At 36.8% G+C, this 21575-nt stretch overlaps 3 protein-coding genes across 3 annotated transcripts; 2 read left to right on the top strand and 1 right to left on the bottom strand.

Moving 5' to 3' along the window:
• Positions 1-1890: 1890 nt before the first annotated feature.
• LOC125833628 (cellulose synthase A catalytic subunit 3 [UDP-forming]) lies at positions 1891-10632 on the top strand. The gene is made up of 15 exons (XM_049512791.1): positions 1891-2173; positions 2449-2568; positions 3002-3197; positions 3559-3779; positions 3896-4013; positions 4115-4313; positions 4559-4825; positions 4929-5274; positions 5355-5492; positions 5717-5842; positions 5943-6155; positions 6246-6510; positions 7889-8091; positions 8565-8915; positions 9702-10632. The coding sequence occupies exons 2-15, from the start codon at positions 2545-2547 to the stop codon at positions 10284-10286; spliced, it is 3252 nt and encodes a 1083-aa protein (XP_049368748.1). The 5' UTR covers positions 1891-2173; positions 2449-2544; the 3' UTR covers positions 10287-10632.
• A 551-nt stretch (positions 10633-11183) lies between these two features.
• LOC125833630 (putative late blight resistance protein homolog R1A-10) lies at positions 11184-14315 on the top strand. The gene is made up of 3 exons (XM_049512793.1): positions 11184-11746; positions 11992-14061; positions 14206-14315. The coding sequence occupies exons 1-3, from the start codon at positions 11218-11220 to the stop codon at positions 14259-14261; spliced, it is 2655 nt and encodes an 884-aa protein (XP_049368750.1). The 5' UTR covers positions 11184-11217; the 3' UTR covers positions 14262-14315.
• Positions 14316-17403: 3088 nt separating this feature from the next.
• On the bottom strand, positions 17404-20772 carry LOC125833580 (uncharacterized). The gene is made up of 2 exons (XM_049512734.1): positions 20370-20772; positions 17404-20090 (listed from the first exon to the last, which is right to left on the bottom strand). Exons 1-2 carry the CDS (start codon positions 20770-20772, stop codon positions 17404-17406), a joined length of 3090 nt encoding a protein of 1029 aa, XP_049368691.1.
• Positions 20773-21575: the final 803 nt, after the last annotated feature.

The raw sequence follows: 21575 nt of genomic DNA, 5'->3' as shown, positions 1-21575 counted from the left end.
CCATAATATGACATAAATTTAAAAAAAAAAACGATTATAAATCATAATAAATAGTACAATATTTCAACTACTTTAAAAGTATTATAAATTGTAATAAATAATACAACAATTTAAATTACTTAAAATTTAATGACTTAATTTATTTATTTTTAAATGTATTAAAATTTTGGTTAATTGTCAAAACTTTACATGTGCTACATAAATTGGGACATGGAGAGTCACACATATTTTTTTTAAAATATTACATTAAAAGTATTTTATCAATTAACAACATATATTGCTTGAAATTGACGGAAAAAAAAAACTATAAATTACAATAATTTACAAAATAAATCTCTCAACTCCAACAAATCTATCAATTAATGCCACATAAATTGGGACATGGCAAATAACATATATTATAAAAAATTACGTTCAAAATGTACTATAAAATACAATAATTAACAACTTAATATATTAAAGAGACATATAAAAAAGGGTTAATATTTGAAATTCTGCGTGTGCCACATAAATTAGAACAAACAGAGTAATAAATATTATTTTCAAAATTATGTTAAAAAATAGTACTACAAATCACAATAGCTAAAAATTTAAAATATTTTTAAGATTATATAAAAATTGCAATAACTTCTCAAATTCCATAATATGACATAAATTAAAATAAAAAAAATAATGTATATTGGATCCCGTGCTGGCACGGGGTCCAATATCTAGTATAAAGATAAGTTTTCAAAGTTATAGATAAATGTCCATAAAATTTGTGTAACAACAATTTTGAATTTTTCCATACATTCTGTTGGAATGATTGCTAAGTTTTACTTCATAGCATATTATATTATGTTTTATTATATCATATTATTATTTAAATAAATTTAATATTTTGATAGATTGTATTTTTTTTGTTATTATATAATCCCACGTATCAATAGTTTAAAAAGGTAATAGAAATATTGGATACTCCATAAGGTAAGACTACGTAAAAAAAAAAGAATAAATAATAAAATGAGATTATTAGATACTAATAAATAGATATTAAAAAATGGAGAGCTTAATGACGTAATCAGATAAACTGTTAAATAAAATCACATTCTTTATCGTTACAAAAAAAAAAAAGTAGAATAGAGGATAAAATAAGATTATAGAATGCTAATAAATAGAGATAAAAAAAAGAGGAGAGGTTAATGACATTATCACACCAAGTTGATCGTTAAATAAAATATTTTTTTTATCATTACCAAATATAGATTTTGATGTAACAACATAATGACATCAAATCGACAGTTAGATAAAATAAGATTTTTCGTCGTACCAAACATAAGGTACGATAAAATTTACTAATTAAAAATTAAAATAAATATTATATTTAAACTAACAATACAATAGAATAAGTAACAATAATCCAAACACATTGTAAGCGTCTTTTACTTCATCACCAAATCAATCATTAGACAAACTAAAATATTTTGATTTCAAAATAACGACATATTTACATCAAATCAAATGAATTATGAGATAAAATAAGATTTTTAATCGTTACCAAGTAACAACCATCCAAACACATTGTAAGCAGCCTGTACTTCATCATCTTCTTCTTCTTCACCCATTTCACTTTCAATCAACCGACACAGAAAAGTAAACAACAAAAACAGGAAAAAGGAAGTAAAGGGAGTAGTTGAGTGATCAAAGAAATACTTAAAAAAGATGGTGAAATTAATTAAATAAAATGGAAATAATTGGAGATCTGATTTTCTCTCTCTAGAGCTGTCGGTGGAGTGATTTTTCTCTCTCTAAAAACTAAAGCAAGCTTCACTAATTCTCAGTGACACTTGGACAGGGCAGCTCTTGTGTCGCTTTCGTCTCATCTAAGCTGAGCCAACTAGCCCTTTTATTAATTACCAAAAAATGTATTTTTCTTCGGACACGACATACTAACAAATACTATCTCCAGCTAATACGCACAGTCTACACTCCAATACCCCTTTCATATATAGCTGTGTATTTATTGGCACCCAAAGAAAGCAGAGGAGGAAGAGAGAGAGAGTGTGTTGTCGGCAATGCTCTGTTGATCTTTCATTTTCTTGATATTTTGGCTTCTGGGTTTCTCTCTTTATCTGATTTTATATTGTGGATCGAAGGATCTGGGGTTGGGTTTCCTGATTTATTGGATCTTGAGGTACTTTTTGCCCTCTTTTTTGGGAAATGTTGGTGGATTTTCTCTTTCTGATGAGGGAAATTTGATGAAATTAGAAAAAGGATGGATTTTGAGTTGTGGGGTTTTCAGTTGACTTGGGGGAGGGAGTTTACTTTAATTAAAATGCCTGTGATTGTTCTTCTTGAATGAATTCTCCTTCTAACTGAACCAAGAGCTAAATAGACTGTTCTTTCTTTTAATTTTGTGTTTTTTTTTCTTTTCCTGATTTCTTTTACTTTACTTGGTGATTGAAATAGATCTGATCTGTAATTTGGGCATGTTGGTTGGCGACTTATCGGGCTGAGACTGGTAGCTGATTGCAAATCCGTTGTTTACATCTAAGTGGACTGACAATGGATCCAGAAGGTGATGTGAAGGTTAGTTCATGAAAGGAATACAGAAAGACTCTACCTTTACCTTTTTTTCCTCACAATTGCTGTTTAGATTGGTGTGATGATATCATTTCTTGTCAGTTTCTGCTATGGATTTGGTATTTTGGCCAGTTAATTTGTATGTGGTGTTCCACTACCTCGTGCTCTGTGTCAGTATCAGGTTGAAATGTTTGTAGTAATTTGTCAAGAACTGAACTTTAATGTTTTACTGTTGTTCCTATTGAATTTCAGAAGGTCTTAGAATGTTTAGATCTTTGATGTGAAGCTTAATTTAGAATTGTTCTACCTAGTGTGAGTAGAAGTAGTTTGTCTGATCTTGTATGATATGAGATTCAAGCTTGAATGATGATTTGCAAGCATATATATATATATATATATAAGTGAGGAAGTCTCTTATTGTGCTGATTTTTTTGCATAGGGGAAGTCCTTGAAGACCTTAGGTGGTCAAGTCTGTCAGATCTGTGGTGATGGTGTTGGCACTACTGTGAATGGCGAGCCATTTGTTGCTTGCGATGTCTGTGCCTTCCCTGTTTGTAGGCCATGCTATGAATACGAGAGGAAGGACGGGAATCAATCTTGCCCACAGTGCAAGACCAGATACAAGAGACATAAAGGTATGGATGATTCTGATTGAGCAATTGAGTTGAATAGCTAATAGATCATTCAAGACTTGTTGGCCAAGAGAAGTAAGAGACCTTTAGTTTTTGAGTCTGGTACATGATTGTATATGCTGACTGGCAACTTTTTTCTATAAGATGATAAAATGGTTTTGCTAAAACGATTATTTACCATCAAGAGAATATGCATGAAGTAAACTTGCCTTCATCCCAAGCAACAAAGAACACACTAAAGAGAAGAAAAAAAGGATCTGCATCTTGCTAATCTACTGAAAGATTTGAATGGCAGTTAACTCGATTAAGTCCTAGACTATTCTGATTTGAGATCTTGATGTGCTGTATTACTTGATTGTAACAGGAAGTCCTGCTATTAGTGGTGAAAGTGTAGAAGATGGTGATGCTGACGATGGTGCCAGTGATCTAAATTACTCTTCTGAAAATCTGAATGAGAAGCAAAAAGTGGCTGACCGTGTGTTGAGCTGGCACGCGACTTACGGGCGGGGTGAGGAGACTGGTGCTCCAAAGTATGATAAGGAGGTCTCCCACAATCATATTCCTCTGCTTACAAATGGAACAGATGTATGATTCACAGTTGCTAGCTTTTTATGTTATTATCTTCCCCCTTTCCTTGACTGTCTTGCCTGGTATAAGTAATTGAATGAGTGACTGAATGCTTGTTGTCTTCTTACCTCTAGGTTTCTGGGGAATTGTCTGCAGCATCACCTGAACGCTATTCAATGGCATCTCCTGGACCTGCTGGTGGTGCAAAACACATCCATCCACTTACATATTCAACAGATGCTAACCAATCACGTATGTTCCTGGTTTGCTCGACAAGTGGGTTACAGAATTATCTCTTCCTCATCTCTGATTTTAGATATTTGAGGCTCTATGTACTTTTCTTATTTTGGCAGCTAACATCAGGGTTGTGGACCCGGTAAGGGAGTTTGGATCCCCTGGACTTGGCAATGTTGCTTGGAAAGAAAGAGTTGATGGCTGGAAAATGAAGCAGGATAAGAATGTTGTGCCGATGACCACTAGCCATCCTCCTTCGGAACGAGGAGTTGGAGATATTGATGCTAGTACTGATATTCTGGGGGATGACTCTTTACTGTGAGTTTTTTTTTTCTTCTGCTGGCTTTGTTATGTATTTTCTGGTTTCTGAGTGGCTGTTTTGGTAGATCATCTCTGATATCTTTCTGTTGTAAAGAAAATAAAAAAGGAGAAGAGAACAGAGTATTCTGTATTCATGATATGTGCTGATCAGCATTCTGATGGAATGTTGAAGCATTCAAATTTTGTGTTGTCTTTGAATATAGAATTGAGTTTCCTCTAATGGTACATCTTTGTTGGTGCAGCAATGATGAGGCTAGACAACCTCTTTCAAGGAAGGTGTCTATTCCATCGTCTAGAATAAATCCTTACAGGATGGTTATTGTCCTCCGGCTCGTCATTCTTTGTATTTTCTTGCACTATCGGATAATGAATCCAGTGCCCAATGCAATTCCGTTATGGTTGTTATCTGTGATATGCGAGATTTGGTTTGCAGTATCTTGGATTTTGGATCAGTTCCCCAAGTGGCTTCCAATCAACCGTGAGACATATCTTGATAGGCTTGCACTTAGGTAAGAGCTTGATCTTTTTCTCTTCGTTCTTTTCTTTTCTATTTTGTTTTGCTCGTTTCCATTTTTATTTCTTATACTCAGTTTTAATCATGATGTGCGGTAGGTATGATCGTGAAGGAGAGCCATCACAATTAGCTGCTGTTGACATATTTGTTAGTACTGTGGATCCTTTGAAGGAGCCTCCTCTTGTTACAGCAAATACTGTCCTGTCCATTCTTGCAGTTGACTATCCTGTTGATAAGGTGTCCTGTTATGTGTCTGATGATGGTGCTGCCATGTTGACATTTGAAGCCCTATCTGAAACAGCAGAGTTTGCAAGGAAATGGGTTCCTTTCTCTAAGAAGTACAGCATAGAGCCACGAGCTCCAGAGTGGTATTTTTCTCAGAAGGTTGACTACTTGAAGGATAAAGTTCAAACATCATTTGTAAAAGATCGCAGGGCAATGAAGGTCAGTTTTAGTGTTTGCACTACCTTTTGTTGTTTTCTGTTTGTTGTGTGCTCATAATGTTTCTTGGAATCATAATACAGAGGGAGTATGAAGAGTTCAAAATTCGCATCAATGCCCTCGTTGCAAAAGCTCAAAAGGTCCCTGAAGAAGGATGGATTATGCAAGATGGTACACCATGGCCTGGAAATAACACTAGGGATCATCCTGGGATGATTCAGGTAACTTTTAATTCTTCTTTGTTGGATGTATTTTTAATTTTTAAGAACAAACTATATCAGTGTTTTTCAATTACTCTAACTTGCAGGTATTGAGGATTGGATCTTACTTTAATCCACGAGTTTGACATTGGTCTTGCGTACTTACGATTAGCTGAAATTTAAACTTTTGTCGGGGCATTTTCTGTTCTGGGAGTAACTGTGTTATCTCTGTTTGTTGCGTACAGGTTTTCTTGGGACAAAGTGGAGGACTTGACAGTGATGGAAATGAGTTGCCACGACTAGTGTATGTTTCTCGTGAGAAGCGTCCTGGCTTCCAACATCACAAAAAGGCCGGTGCCATGAATTCACTGGTAAGTTGTTAATATTGGAGTAGTTTATCCCCCCCTCTCCCCCCCAACCAACAATCTTGACATAAATGGGGCATCTTTATCATATACAATGATCGTGCAGGTTCGCGTGTCAGCGGTTCTTACTAATGGACCGTTTATGTTGAATCTTGATTGTGATCATTACATAAACAACAGCAAGGCATTGAGAGAAGCAATGTGCTTTTTGATGGATCCTAACCTTGGAAAATATGTCTGCTATGTACAATTCCCTCAGAGATTCGATGGTATTGATAGGAACGATCGATATGCCAACAGGAATACAGTTTTTTTCGATGTAAGTTTGGTGTTTTATGCATTTCATGCGCTTTTATGAGATTATTTCATGTGGATCTTGGTGTGAAATCTTTTTTTGTTGTTGAACCAGATTAACTTGAGAGGTTTGGATGGAATTCAAGGCCCAGTGTATGTGGGTACTGGATGTGTCTTCAATAGAACAGCTTTATATGGTTATGAACCTCCAATTAAGCCAAAGCATAAGAAGGCAGGGTTCCTCTCTTCCTGCTTCGGTGGATCAAGAAAGAAGGGTTCTAAATCAAGTAAAAAAGGCTCAGACAAGAAGAAATCTAGTAAGAATGTTGATCCCACTGTGCCAATATTCAATCTGGAGGATATAGAGGAGGGAGTTGAAGGTATAGTTCAAATTACTAAATCTTTTCACTTCATGTTATCTTTGTCCAAGTACTTCGCCAATCCCAGAATGATCACTCTGATGCTTTATACCACACCTTACTCAGCAACTCCTTTTAGTAAGTTGATTGGCAAAGCTGTTGCATCCTCAGGGGAAAAAAAAGGAAAAATTGCAAGTTGCTAACTCCCCATGGATTTCAATACCAATACTTTTCAACATCAGTAGACAGTCACTTCCTTCATCATTTAGACTTATCTAACTTGTAGTTCATTGCTTTGGATTACCTCAAATATTCTTCATGAAATTACTTCTGAACCGGAAAATAGAAGATGACCCCTACCTTTAGTGAGTAGGACTTGTAGAGTACCCGGGACACACCAAGTAATGGTTGTTCGACAATTAGAATTTTGTCCTATATTCTTTTGCTTTCTTAAGAGTGAACCGTGCGTGTTCTCCTGTCTTCTGGAATCAGGTTTGCCATCGTCCAATAATGGAAGTAAAAAAATTGACAACAATGTCATTTCTAAGTCTGGATTGTGTTGGACCTGCCCTTGCAAACAGAAATATAACTATGCTTTTCCTGAACCTTTTAAAATGGACCTAAGTTCAGATTTTAGAAATGTTGAAAAGAGGAGATGCACATGGAACTTCTTTATGCTGTTGACTAGCTTTTAGAATATCAATTAACCAATTGTGATCCAATCCATATTGTTGCTGTAGGAATTCTCCCCCATTACCTCACTTTATTTATTAGCTTGTTGAATATGGTTTTGTAAAATTTGTAACTGCTGATTGACACACAAAACTGCAAGCAGTATACTATTTCTAGGTAAGCATACACTTATGTGTTGCTTGCCCTCACCACTTCTTCTTACCTGTTTCAATTTGTTTGTCTGGTTTTGACTTGGGAAGGAGTTTAATAAAGTAAAGAAGATTTTTAAATCTTGTGGTCTTAAACATGTATGTGGAAGTTAGAATTAAAGAGTTTTCAAAAAAGGAAAGAGACATTCTTTTGAAATGACTAAAAAAGAAGTTAAGGCAAACACATTGAAACAGGGGAGTACTTACTAAGGAAACAGTAAAAAACACTAACTGTAGGCATGCATTTTATATGTTGGGTTAATGCTTCTTGATTACCATGCTAAAGTTATAAGCAAGGAATGCAACTCATCCCAGGCAAATACACTTCTATCAAGTTTTGAGAATTGAAGTACACTTTTGTCCTCTTTATGCTTCTTGTGCACTCATTCTTTACAGGATTATCCTATTTCTTTATGCTTGAAGTCCCATACGTTTATGTGGTGGTTCACTATAATCTTGAAGTTTTTCCAACTTCTCACACCCACTGTTTCTCCTCTCTCTTTCAATCATGAAATCAGGTGCTGGATTTGATGATGAAAAGTCACTTCTCATGTCACAAATGAGCCTGGAGAAGAGATTTGGGCAATCGGCTGTTTTTGTTGCTTCAACACTCATGGAGAATGGTGGTGTTCCTCAATCGGCTACCCCGGAGACCCTTTTGAAAGAGGCTATTCATGTTATCAGTTGTGGTTATGAAGATAAATCAGAATGGGGAACTGAGGTAATGCTGTGTTCTAGATTCCCGCCCCACCAGAGTCTAGGATAGGTAGGGAAGAGCCTGTAAGTGATGTGAATTAAGCTCACCATTTAAAAAGTTCTAGGATGAGTAGGAAATTGTAGATGGACAATCATTGCCACGGAACTCTATTAACTGAATTTTAGGTGACTTGTTACTTAGTATTTGACCTTCTGACAGAAAAAGTAAACCAAAAAGAGATCCAGTGTCTAGTGTTATACCGAAAATTATATCTATTTCCTTAGATCTGGTGAAAGGAAAATGAGAGTTGCAGCATATACCCTTTAAAGAAAATGTCGAGCTACTTGTACATCACTAAATTCCCAGATGCATCGGTTTTTGGTACATTGTAGACACGAGAATTTCTTTGTGGTACTACTTATTGTAGACTCTAACTGGACCATGATTGTTGTTACTATTGTGTGTTTGAATACTTAAATTTCGTTGTGTATGTGCAGATTGGATGGATCTATGGTTCCGTCACAGAGGATATTCTTACTGGATTTAAGATGCATGCCCGTGGTTGGCGATCTATATACTGTATGCCCAAGAGACCCGCCTTCAAAGGGTCAGCTCCTATTAATCTTTCAGATCGTCTGAACCAAGTGCTTCGATGGGCTTTAGGGTCAGTGGAAATTCTTTTCAGTAGGCATTGTCCTATATGGTATGGATACAATGGACGGTTGAAGTGGTTGGAGAGATTTGCTTATGTCAACACCACCATTTATCCAATCACTTCCATTCCACTTCTTATATACTGCATGCTTCCAGCTATCTGTCTACTTACTGGGAAATTCATTATCCCTCAGGTTAGCATTGGATCTCTAAATTCTTGTCAACTTGTTTACATGCTTGTTATATCTTGGCTTCTTTTGCATATCCAAGGTTATTTGATACTACTGTTTATATGACACTTTTTTCCCTCTCTTAAGAAAAAAATGACACTTTTCTAGATCTAGAAATAATTTTACTTTTAAATTTTCATTTTACCATTAATGACGTGATTATATAGCCACATAAATGGTATGGCATGTTTAAGATCACAAGTTCCGAAAGTCAAAAGTCTTTCTTTCTTAAGCTCTGGGCCCAGTCAAACACTTTCACAGTCTTATATGATAAAAAGTGCACGCCTTCATATAAAATGAAACAGAATATTGTATTTGCTACACACCTATGATCCCCCCATTTAATTTGAGTTCTTCAAGTAACCCGTCAGTTGGTCTTAAACTGCACGTAGTTACTAAACTTGTCCTTACATTGAACATACTTTCTTAAGTTGCTTTAACCCTTCGGGGTGGCCCAGTGGTTTGGGTTTGGGACTTCCATGTTGGAGGTCTCAAGTTTGAAACCCCTTGCCAGCGAAAGCAAGGGGTTTGCCTTCTGGGTCAAGCTCGTCGCACCGGGATTGCCTAGTGTGGGCTACCTCTCCTATGTGGTTTGCGAGCTATTGCATAGGAGCGAGGGAACCCCCTGTGCACACCCAAAGGGTAGCGACTGTGGGTTTTCCTTGTCATCCAAAAAAAAAGTTGTTTTATCATACATTTACCAAGATATCATTTCATAGGATTTATGATATGTTTATTTTACTTTTGCAGATTAGTAACCTTGCTAGCATCTGGTTCATATCCCTCTTTCTTTCCATTTTCGCTACTGGTATTCTGGAGATGAGATGGAGTGGTGTTGGAATTGATGAATGGTGGAGAAATGAACAGTTTTGGGTCATTGGTGGTGTGTCAGCTCACCTGTTTGCCGTCTTCCAAGGGTTGCTCAAAGTGCTTGCTGGTATTGATACCAATTTTACTGTCACATCCAAGGCATCAGATGAAGATGGGGACTTTGCGGAACTCTACTTGTTCAAATGGACAACTCTTCTTATACCCCCCACTACTCTCCTCATTGTAAACCTGGTAGGAGTTGTGGCCGGCATCTCATATGCCATCAACAGTGGTTACCAATCATGGGGTCCCCTCTTCGGTAAATTATTCTTTGCTTTCTGGGTGATCGTTCACCTTTACCCCTTCCTCAAAGGTCTCATGGGTCGTCAGAACCGGACACCCACTATCGTGGTCGTGTGGTCTATTCTTCTGGCCTCCATTTTCTCTTTGTTATGGGTGCGGATTGATCCCTTCACAACAAGAGTTACTGGACCAGATGTTCAGGCGTGTGGTATCAATTGCTAGGAAGGAACTCTCAAGTTTTGCATGCAAAGCAAATAATAGCGCGAAGGTCATCCAAGTGATGCTATCAACCATGCAAAATGAGTTGAAGATGTTCTGTAGCTGTGTAATCTGTCATGTTTTTCATCCAAACTTGGGTGTGTCCTTGTTGTTTGTCCATGTGAAGTGTACTTTATTTTGTGCAGAATGTAGCCATGTAAAAGCTCCTAATCGATCCAAGATCAAACAAGAGACACCAAATCAAAATTTGCTCCCTGTTCTAGGTTTTATCCCCAGATAGGAACTCTGCTTGATGTATACGAATTTCATATTTTGCCCCATTGAGATGGATGCAATGTTGTAACTTATAGTACCCTTAATGTTCTAGTGTATTTTATTTATTCATTCAAAATTTTGTGTTGCAACATGAGGACTCCAAAGGTTATTTATATGACAAAATTAGTTTGTTGTCCTTGTTCATTTTCCTTCTTTGAATTCTCCTCAGCTCTGAGTATCTTGTTTTAACTCTGAAAGTGATCTCTTTATTCTTTCTTCATTTATCACTTTGTATAAAAGACTGATCGATCTTGACTTACCTAAGTGTGGTACTAGAAGTTGAGTATAGTAAAAGATGATTCAGAGCCATCACTGTTTAAGTTAGTAATGTGAAGTTGAGGGCATTTTGGCATATTGGTTAGACTACTAGGAGGACTATTACAATTAGATTAGCCTCACTCAGCATATGAGTTGTGAAAAGGAACCAAAAACTTTTCACTTCAATCACAGCTGTCCCAGGCCCCAGCATCTATCTAAGCTTCAATTTTCATCTACTAGCTAATAATTTTGTATATTGTCCCTTTCAGCATTGAAGTGCTCTCCATTTTCTCTTTGGCAATTCAACTTTTTTTCAGGTAAAAGAGGTATTTTCTTGCTCTTCAATTGGTGAGACTAATTGATGGCTTATGCTTCTGTTGTTTCTCTTGCTCAAACTCTAGAGCAACTCAGTACCAGAATCCTAGGTTTGTTTTCTGACCCAAAAATTCAATCTTTAGCTGCATCTCTTGATTATTTCAAAGCCTTTCTTGATGATAGTAGCAAAAGTAGTTATTATCACCAAGAAAATATCAAAGATTTGGTTGGAAAGTTTAGAGATGCTCTCAATGAAGCTGAGAATATTATTGAACTAAAGATTTGTGAGATTCATCAAAGAGGAAATGAAGATTTAGTTGGAAGTTTAGTACCAGTAGTACAGAAGATTGAGTTACTAAGGGAAGAGTTGGTGCTGAGTCTTGAGACTTGCACAAGCCATGACCATGACATTGAACCTGCTGAAGATCATTTCGAGGCGAGGCTTGGAAGTCCATCTAGACCTAGTTTTAATGCAAATTTGGAGAATGATGTTGTTGGTCTTGATGATGATTTGGAGAAGGTTATAGAAAGGCTACTTGGGTACTCATCCGAGAGAGAAGTCGTTGCAATTACAGGTAGGGTTAATTTGACGTATGATCATTAAACTTTACCTATTAAAGTACATTATGGATAGATTTTGTTGATATAGGACTAAATCAAATTAAGTTGGTGACTTTATTGTTATAGAGAATAAAAGTAGCAAATTTTCTATTATAGTGAGTAAAGTTCAATTATTTTAATGCAGCAAAAGTAGTTGTCACTTTACTTTTATAAAAATGGATAGAGTTAAATGACACATATGTGAGATCAATCCTTACAGGTATGGGTGGGATTGGCAAAACGACACTCGCTAAAAAAGCTTATGATTATCCTCGAGTTAGGTCTCGCTTTGATGTTCATGCATGGGTTACTGTATCTCGAGAGTATGGAATGAGGAGGTTGCTGTTAAGTCTAGTCCGTTGCATTCCAGGTATGACGACAGATAAGCTTGTAGAGAAAACTGAGGATCAGTTAGCGGAGTCATTATATAGAAAACTTAAGGATCGAAGATATCTTATTGTCATTGATGATATTTGGAGTACTAAAGTTTGGGACGATGTAACAAGATGTTTTCCAGATGATGACAATGGGAGTCGAATCATATTAACGAGTAGGCTTAAGGATGTGGCTGCTTATGCTAATCCTGATAGCCCTTTGCATGAGATGAGGGTCTTAAGTTTAGATGATAGTTGGAAATTACTCTCCATTAAGGTATTTGGGGTAAATGATCTTTGTCCTTCTGAGTTAGAGGATATCGGGAAGCAAATAGCGGAAAGATGTGGTGGACTTCCTTTGGCAATTCTGGTGGTTGCAGGGCATCTTTCTAAGATTTCTAGGAGAAGAGAAAGTTGGATCATTGTTGCCAAGACTGTTAATTCAGTTGTTGCGAACGATCCTGATAAATGCCTAGGAGTGCTCGGTATGAGTTACAATTACCTGTCGAACCACCTCAAGCCATGCTTCCTCTCTATGGGTGCTTTTCCGGAAGATTTTGAAATAAAAGCTCGGACATTGATCCAAGTTTGGGTTGCTGAAGGGTTTCTAAAAGCAGAAAGGGTCAAGAGCTTGGAAAAAGTTGCAGAAGAGTGTTTGGAGGATCTTATTAGTAGAAATCTAATAATGATTAGAAAGAGGAGGTTCAATGGTGAGATCAGAAGTTGTGGCATGCATGATTTGTTGAGGGACTTGAGCTTAAGAGAAGCTCAGAAAGAGAAGTTCCTGCACGTGACATCAACTCGATATGTTTCAAACTTCCTAGCACAGAGGAATGAGGGTCGTGGCTTCAGTTTTCTTTCCAACATTTCTCTAAATGATTCTAGTGAGTTGTCATCTCATGTAACTCGATTGATGTTTTTCTGGGGTAAACTGTTAATCTCTGCTCCACCTCATAGGCAAATTTCCTTATTCGCGAGCTTCAAACATATCAGAGTGTTGGCAATTTTTTCTCATATGTTTCCTGCATTTCCAGCTGAGATAACACAACTAACTCATCTAAGGTACCTTTGGATTCAATCAAATGGTGGTCTCCCCGCCTCAGTGTCTCATCTCTATAATCTGCAAACCTTGGTATTTCAACAGCCGGAACTGTATTATATGCACAAAACTTTGATTCTGCCTCGTGATATGTGGAACATGACACAGCTAAGGCGTCTGCGTCTACTGAGTGGCAATTATCTGTCTAAGCCTAAAAGAAGTACCACAACAGATGATGTTTTGGGGCTCAGCAATCTGGAGGAACTTTCTCACTTATGTTTTTCTAGCTGTACAGAGGAAGTCTTTTCATGCCTTCCCAATATACGTAAACTGAGTATCCTCGATGCTGCATCAGACGATGCATCTGAATACTTAAAAAATCTGGTACATTTAGAGAAACTTGAAACATTGAAATGCATCTGCTATGGCCAGAAGCGGCTCAACTTGTCAAACTGGTGTGCTTCCCTAACATCTGTTAAGAGGTTAGTATTATCCGGTTGTCTTCTGCTTTCTGAAGACATGGCAAGTCTAGCTGCATTGCCCAATCTTGAAGTGCTTAAACTTAGAGATAATGAGTTTGAAGGTTGTGCGTGGACACTAAGTGATGAAGACGAATTTAGCCAGCTAAAGTTCCTACTGCTTTCTGAGCCACGTCTAGTGAACTGGGAAGCTGGTAGTGTTAACTTCCCAAACCTTCAAAAGTTAGTTTTGAGGAAATGCATCCGTCTTGAGGAAATACCTCTCGATATTGGAGAGATATGTACATTGGAGATGATTGAACTGATTTGCTGCAGCTCTTCTGCTCAGAATTCAGCAAGTGAAATTCGCGAAGAACAAGAGAGCATGGGAAATTCTTGTCTTGACATATGCGTTTATGGTAAGTTTTCCCTTTAAATATCAGCTGAATATAGTTAGTCAGCATTAGTTTCAAATTCTGAGCTTTCCTAATATGAAATATTTCTTGAAATCACACATTGAGTAGCTCGAAATTCTGACTGATCGATGAGTTTCTCTCTTGCAGCTGACGATGATGAATCTTCCTCCTTGTTCGATTTCTGGAGAGCAGTACTAGATTGAACTTGAGTTGAGAAATCTGTATTTGACTTGCTAAGTTTCTTGTTATTGTTACTTCATGTAATTATAGGTTTCTAAACAAATAATAGTTTGATTCCACTGGTACTTGTAGATATCCTTCATGTTATTACAAACATTTAATGTTAGAAGATATATGCTCACTGAACCTTCGTAATATCTAACAATCGAGTCTTATGTTAGTCATATAAAACAATAAACACTAACACATGGAAATATAGCTTATAAAGTCTAGCTTCCCAACAAATCAAACGGTTCTTGATTTGGATAACAAATGGTCATTTATCTTGTGATATGTAACATAATTTCATTTTGTTATGAAAAATATTTGAAATCTATGGTCATACGCATACTTAAAATCTCTGATCTGATGTGTGCAACATTAGCAAAAATTAGAACTAAAAAAAGAACCATTATTGCTAAATATGTTCTACCTTACTCTTAGACTAATCTACAATGAGTTATGTTTAAGTAAATATTTCATTCGTCTTTCTAGCAAATTTTAACGTTCTCCCTATAAATACTTTTGATTTACTTACTACATAATCATTTTACTAAATTTTCACAAAATTGTCGAAAAAAGTAATTTTACACCACAATTTTGGTGAACTCTAATTATTTGGTTCATTGTTAAATTTAAGATGTACTTTCATTGCATGATTTTCTCTTCGAAGAAATATTTTTTCTTTATATAGTAGTTTAATGTACATAGCCGGAAGATGAAAGGAGAAATAGGTTTAGATTTTGGATTGAAAATAATTATTTTATTCAATGTAGTAAGTTCTATTCCTAAACCTTCAAAACACGCGCTCCAATTACCAAGTCTATATGAATTGAAAGAACTTAAAAGTACAATCAACCTTTTTTTTTTTTGGTAAACAAGATGATATATTATAATTTAATATGCATCAGTACAAGTAAATGGCCGAGTATGGCTAGTAACGTTTGGGAAAGGGATTGGGATTACATTATACACATTAATACCTTCTATAGTAGAAGACGACTTTTTTAGCCTAACATAAAGAGTTCCTACTTTGTCTGCTTCTATTCTACTAGAAACAATAAATGGAGGAGCTGTCCAAAGTACGAGGGAGTTAGCTTCCTTCAATCTAGACCCCTCCTTAGCCAAGGTATCTGCCACTTGATTTTCTTCCCTATATTTATGCTGCACCGAAGGGTTTCCAAGTTTAAGTAGAAAGTTCCTTGCAATCAGCCAAAATATTAGAGTAAGATGGATGATCATTTGCTAGAAAGTGAAGGATATCTTGACATAGTTTTCAACCTATTCTATAAAATATCTAAATTTTCTAAAATAAAATTTAATTATTTAAAAGTTTATATAAATATTATAAGTCCCTATAGGTATGATTCAAAATATTTGCAAACTATTTGTAAGAATAAGATTAATGTTTTAATCCTTTTTACAAAGAAAATATTAAATGTTCTGAAATAGTTCAAAAGGCTATGTTTCAAAATTTTCATTTTCTTAATTATATTTTTTCATACAAGCACATCTTCTTCATGTTTATGACCTTCATTGGCCAAAAGGTCATACAATTATTTGCCTCTCTCCAAATCCTAGTAAAGAAAGCCCGGGCTATATTGTTACTCTCTCCGTCCCATATTATATGAGAATCTTACTAAAAATATTTTTTTCATATTATTTGAGCACTTATTAAATTAGGATAGAATTAATTAATTCTTTTCCATTTTACCCCTACAATTAATATGACCATTCCTATATTGTATGTGTATTTTTTGTAACTCATTTCAATGTGCATTGATATAAACAAAGGGCAAAATGGTGAAGTCTTCCAATGTATTAATGATTTCTTAATGACCGTGTAAAGTTGGAAGTGCCCATCTAATATGGGACGGAGGGAGTATAGTTTATGTATTATTATAAAATTAGTAAAGATTGTTATAATATACTAGGGAATCCACCCGCGCTTTGCGCGGGTCTAGGTTAGGCTTAATTCGACTATATAATATGTTGAAGAAGCGTAACTGAAGAAGCGGTCAATTTTTGGAAGTGTCGTAGACTGTGGCATTATTTTACTTGTGGTTTAAGTGTTGTAATGTGATTCCATGTTTCGTCGGGAAACATTCAATTTATTAATGCACTTTAACGTTTGAGGTTTCTTGGTGGTCTTTATATTTAGTCGTCACATATTTGTACGGACATCATTTGTTATAGTAATGTGACTGTCTTTGTATGTAACTCTACGTTTTGTAATACATCATATTTTTTTCATCTGGAGCATGGCCAACATTAGCATCTACCTGATCAATACAGTTGACTATTCTGTGCAATGCTCCAATCTTACACCGACATCACTATTATTTTTCTCCCCTATTTTTGTCAAACGTAATTTTCGTAGTCCCAAAGTTGCTACATATTGTTTGTTGTGTTGTATAGTTTGTTGGTGGCTCTGCGTACATGTGTATAAACTATGCGCATTATATACAAAGGTATATATGATGGTTGTCTATGTAATATGGCCCATACGTATGCAGTGTGTATAGTTAAATGTTACATATTTGTGACAGTACATGAATCATTCACTATTAAGTTTGTAAAAGAGGACCCATATTTGTGCTGCAAGTAGAAATAGTAAGCAGGACATTCATTTCTTATTTTTAGCTTCTCAAATCAGCGCTTTCCATGAAGGTCGTCTATCCTAGGTGCCCTTATCATGAATGTAATCTGTACTATTAAAGTCCATTGGCAGCTGCACTGGTCTCTATTGTATTAGTTAGGCCTGCACGCAAGTGTTGCATTTACATTCCACCTCCATCACGAATCCTCGTTAGTATGGATGTTTATCTGCACATGGGTCATTGCGAGAAGTTAGTTAGGCCATTATTTGGTGTAATGTATATTTATAATCGCCAGACCAAATAGTTAATTGCTAAGAAATACCTCCTCAGTTTGCACTATTATTGGGCCAACGTTTTGGAAGATTTCCCTGTAAACAATATTTTTTATGTATGTAGGGTCATTTGTGTCCTCGTCCGCATTGACAATTGTCAATCCTTCTCTTTTTGTTACACGTGATACTGCGACATACAATTGGCCATGTGTGAATACTTGTTTTGGCAGATACAACCCAACTCTTTGAATAGTTTACCCCTGGCTCTTGTTGATGGTCATAGCATAACAGGGTGCTAAAGGAAGTTGGCGCCTGTTGAGTTTGAAAGGCCACTTTGAATCGTTTGGTGACATGATAATTCTTGGTATTGTGACTCTTGAACCGATGTTCTTTCCAGAGATTATGTTTGCAGTAACAGACCAAATACCCAGATGTGTTATTATTAATCTTGTACCATTGCATAGGCCTTCAGTTTGATTTAGATTTCTAAGCAGCATAACCGGACTTCCTACTTTCAAGTGAATGTCATGGTTTGGGATACCTGGGAATCGCAAGTTGTTTAGGAATTCTGTTGGGTACAATATATCCTCCTCATTAGTATTCACGCTTGCTTTGCACACATTGTCCGAGCTATAGTAAGTTCTTCCTTCCCCAGGTATCAGCTTCAGAATTTTCTCATTCAGTTCATGGACCATTTCATTTTTTGGTGTGAGTATGGCTCTTTCTTTCAAGTAGGATGGGTCGTTATAGTTCTGTAGCAGGGACGGATATACTGCCTCTACAATGGATTCTATCTGATTGTGCGATGTTGGAATGTATACATCAGCGGGCACATGAATGAGGTCCTTCTTATTATCTACATAAACGGATCCATCTCCAATCTGCAAAAGCCATTTATCAAAACTTGCTATTTTCCGTGCTTCAGAACCCCTGACTTTTCCACAGCTAAGTCTCATGTTTTCCGTCAATTCATAAATTGAGAAGTAGGGCCACAACTGTGAGCAGTTCAGCGCTGCATCCACAATATCACCTCTTGTTCCCTTTGGAATAACCGGGAGTATTTGACGGAAATCACCACCACATACGAAAGTTATGCCCCCAAAAGGTTTCATGGCACTATTTTCATATCTATCTTGGAGAATATCCCTCAAGGTTCTGTCCAATGCCTCAAAGCACAATTTGTTTGCCATTGGTGCCTCATCCCAGATTATCAAAGCGGTCTTTTTAAGTAGTTCCGCTAATTGACTGCCTTGTTTGATTTCACATGTTGACTCTGGCGTGATGTCTAGAGGAATATGAAATCGCGAATGAGCAGTCCTACCATTTGGTAATAATAAAGTTGCTATACCTGAAGTAGCGACGGGGAGAACGATTTGTGATTGTGATCTGATCTTTGAAATAATAGTATTCCACAGAAATGTCTTACCCGTACCACCATGGCCGTGTATAAAAAATAATTTCCCTTCTTCGTTATCCACTGATGTTATTATTGCCTCATATGCCGGGCGTTGGCATGCATTTAACAAAGCGAGTGATTGATCATGGAGTATTTGGAGCTTGTCTTTGTCGTAGTCTAGCTCTTCATTGATTAGGCGATTCCCTACATTTCGCATTAATGCTGAATCTGGAAGGGGCATTCCTTCTATATCTTTCAAACTTCTCCCAATTTTTAGAAGGATGCTTTCAATCTCAAATAGTGTGTACGCTTCAATCTGCTTTGTGTTTAGCTGCAAATCATTGAATTGTAATCTCTTTCGCTGGATATGCATGATATCTTCAGATAATATTCCGTAGTTATTCTCCCATAGCTTACGTGTATCTGACACCTGACAGTTCATAAGTATAGTAACAAAGAGATGTCGCAACTCGTTTCCAGAAGCCCACTGGGACGCCTCAGACAAGCAGTCGTTCCACTCTTTGTCATCATCTAATAACCCCAAAGCGTAGCAGGCCTCTCTATATGTTTTATGATCTACTCCATTGATTCTTCTGATGCCTTCGAAGGAAGTACATCCTTTGACAAAATTTAGCAGCATACGCATGTAAAAACGTTCTCCACTTCCTGGATGTGCAAAGTAAATTCTGCCAACTGCGTGCCCCTTCTTCCTCCTGGTCCACTTTTTGTCTCTTCCATTCCAAACCCAACGCGTTGGAAAATCGGAATATGTCAGCTCTCTTGCATCAGGGTGTTCTTTGTTTGCCTCAAACCATTCTGTAAATTTTGTTTTTTCTAAATCGTGTCTGCTTAGTACGCTTTCAGCTGTCCTTGATTTTTCAAATATTATTGTGTTTTGGCCCTGTAAATGAAATGGTAAGCGCTCAACAGCCGGTTGCCTGTGATGTATATCAAATGAATAGATCCTCCAGCAAGCTTCTGTGGCCGATATGTATCTGCAATCTAGGTATTTTTTTATCTCATCGTTTTCTGTTGGAGTACCGGTTGATTCTATTATTGATGTGGCTCTATCAGACCCTTTATGAACATACTTGAATAGGTACTTGACCGACCTCGCATAATTGCATACTTCAACATTTATATGTGCATCAAACTGGACAAGCAAGTCCCTGTTATATGGGACAACATATCGGTTGTCTAAGCTGGCACCATTTTTCTTGACTTCAATACCTGTGTCCCGTCTCATATAAATAGGGAATCCATCCGAATCAAAATTTGTTCGACCATTGTATTTCTTTGGAAAATGTTTTGTGCACTTGCCTTGTTTCATACATGGGCAACTGGGATTTTGTTCTCCGCACGGTCCGTGCATCATGAAGTTTTTCACGGCATTATACCCATCTGGATCTTCTCTGTAATCTGGTATTTCAGCGGATATTACTTTGTCGATATGATCTGTTGTGGGGTTTTTTTGTGTTTCATGAAGGAAAAGCAGTATATGAGCATGTGGCAAGCCTCGTTTCTGGAACTCAATTGTATATATACCTACAAACAAATTAGTATGTGGACGTGATTAGCATGTTGGTTAGGTGAATTGGTTGCTAGATATCATGTATTCATAAAGAAGTGATGTAATTCTTAGTAATTAAGCTTTGTAGGAGTTATGGGTAGGTCTTGTGTGCACATGTTAAAGATTCTGTGATAATCTTCCATGCTTTTGGTTGCACATATATATGTACCTATATTGTAATTTAAAAGCATTGAGATTGCATTTTGTGTGATTTAGTAAGACAATATTGAAGATTATTGATTGTCATATCTTACACGCAATTATTGTCCCGAAAGGCTTATCCTTTTTAAGAATCTGCATTAGCTGCAACAACTTGATCTGGAAGACTCGGCATATAATGTCCACCCGGCAACCATCAGGATCTTGGTTTATTAGTCTCGTCATTGCATTTATTTCCGGCCACTTTGGGTTGCAAGTAAAAGTCAGGAACAAATCTGGGTATCCAGCCCACCGACATATAGCCATTGCATCTTGATAATTTTGTGCCCTGTAGCGAGGTCCCCCAGTGTGGGAGGAAGGTAGTATAATAGTTTTTCCCACCATTGAGCAATCTGAATCTCCACGTACAATAGCATCCATTAAGCCACCATAAAGATCAGACCTTAATTTCTGTTGATTTTTCCGGATGTACCTAAATCTTTCTTCTTCAATTGCCATGTAACCATCCACAATGTACTGCTGAAATAGCCTGCCAGCTTGGAGGAGAGTGTGTCCCTCATTGAGGCATTATTGTATGCGGTATCCATAAAATTGTCTCATTGTCAAATTTGTCCGAGTGTATGTTTTTTGACTTGCAGAATCTAAAGGTATTCCAAGCCTATATCCATCTTCCCCATATGGATGTATTAATGGGTAATTCATCGACATGAAACATGGGTGTAAATCTGTGATCCTTTGCAGTCCGTTCTTGCGGTGTTCCACAATGACATCTTACTGAAAGTTAGCATCTGTAAGGCCTCCTATGATTAATCCAGCAACTTCAGAAGCCGTTGGTCTGTTGTATTGTCGGCCATCTTGGGTCCTTTCAGATAGGATGCGCATACGGAACTCTGCTTGTGGTTGTTCTAAGTATCTATCCCTTGCCATACGAAATGATTTAACCAAAACATTATGCTCGTCTAGCATTTCAGATATTCCTTGTGCGATTTCTGTTTCAACTTCTTCATGCATCAGACTTTTTATTCTATTCTCTATCTCATTATCCGTGTCATATATATAGAGTTGTGCAAATTGTGGACTTTTTCCAATTTCTGGTAATAGTGAGCCTATGTGATGATAATTTTGCCCACTTATTCTGAATACATAAGGACCCTTAGAACGATTGATTGATCTGTCAACTCGACCTCCCATTGATGTAAATGCAAACATGGAGTTATATACCCTGATATTTTTCCTAAAGTTCATCCCCACTTTTCCGGATTCATTGCCCAATAGATATTTGAGGTACGATGGTGATTGAG

Source organism: Solanum verrucosum, unplaced genomic scaffold, assembly GCF_900185275.1.
Source record: "Solanum verrucosum unplaced genomic scaffold, falcon-dt-bn FXZP01000307.1, whole genome shotgun sequence".
Taxonomy (NCBI): domain Eukaryota; kingdom Viridiplantae; phylum Streptophyta; class Magnoliopsida; order Solanales; family Solanaceae; genus Solanum; species Solanum verrucosum.
The sequence above is the reverse complement of the archived record's forward strand: the minus strand, read 5'-3'. Positions and strand labels throughout refer to the sequence as shown.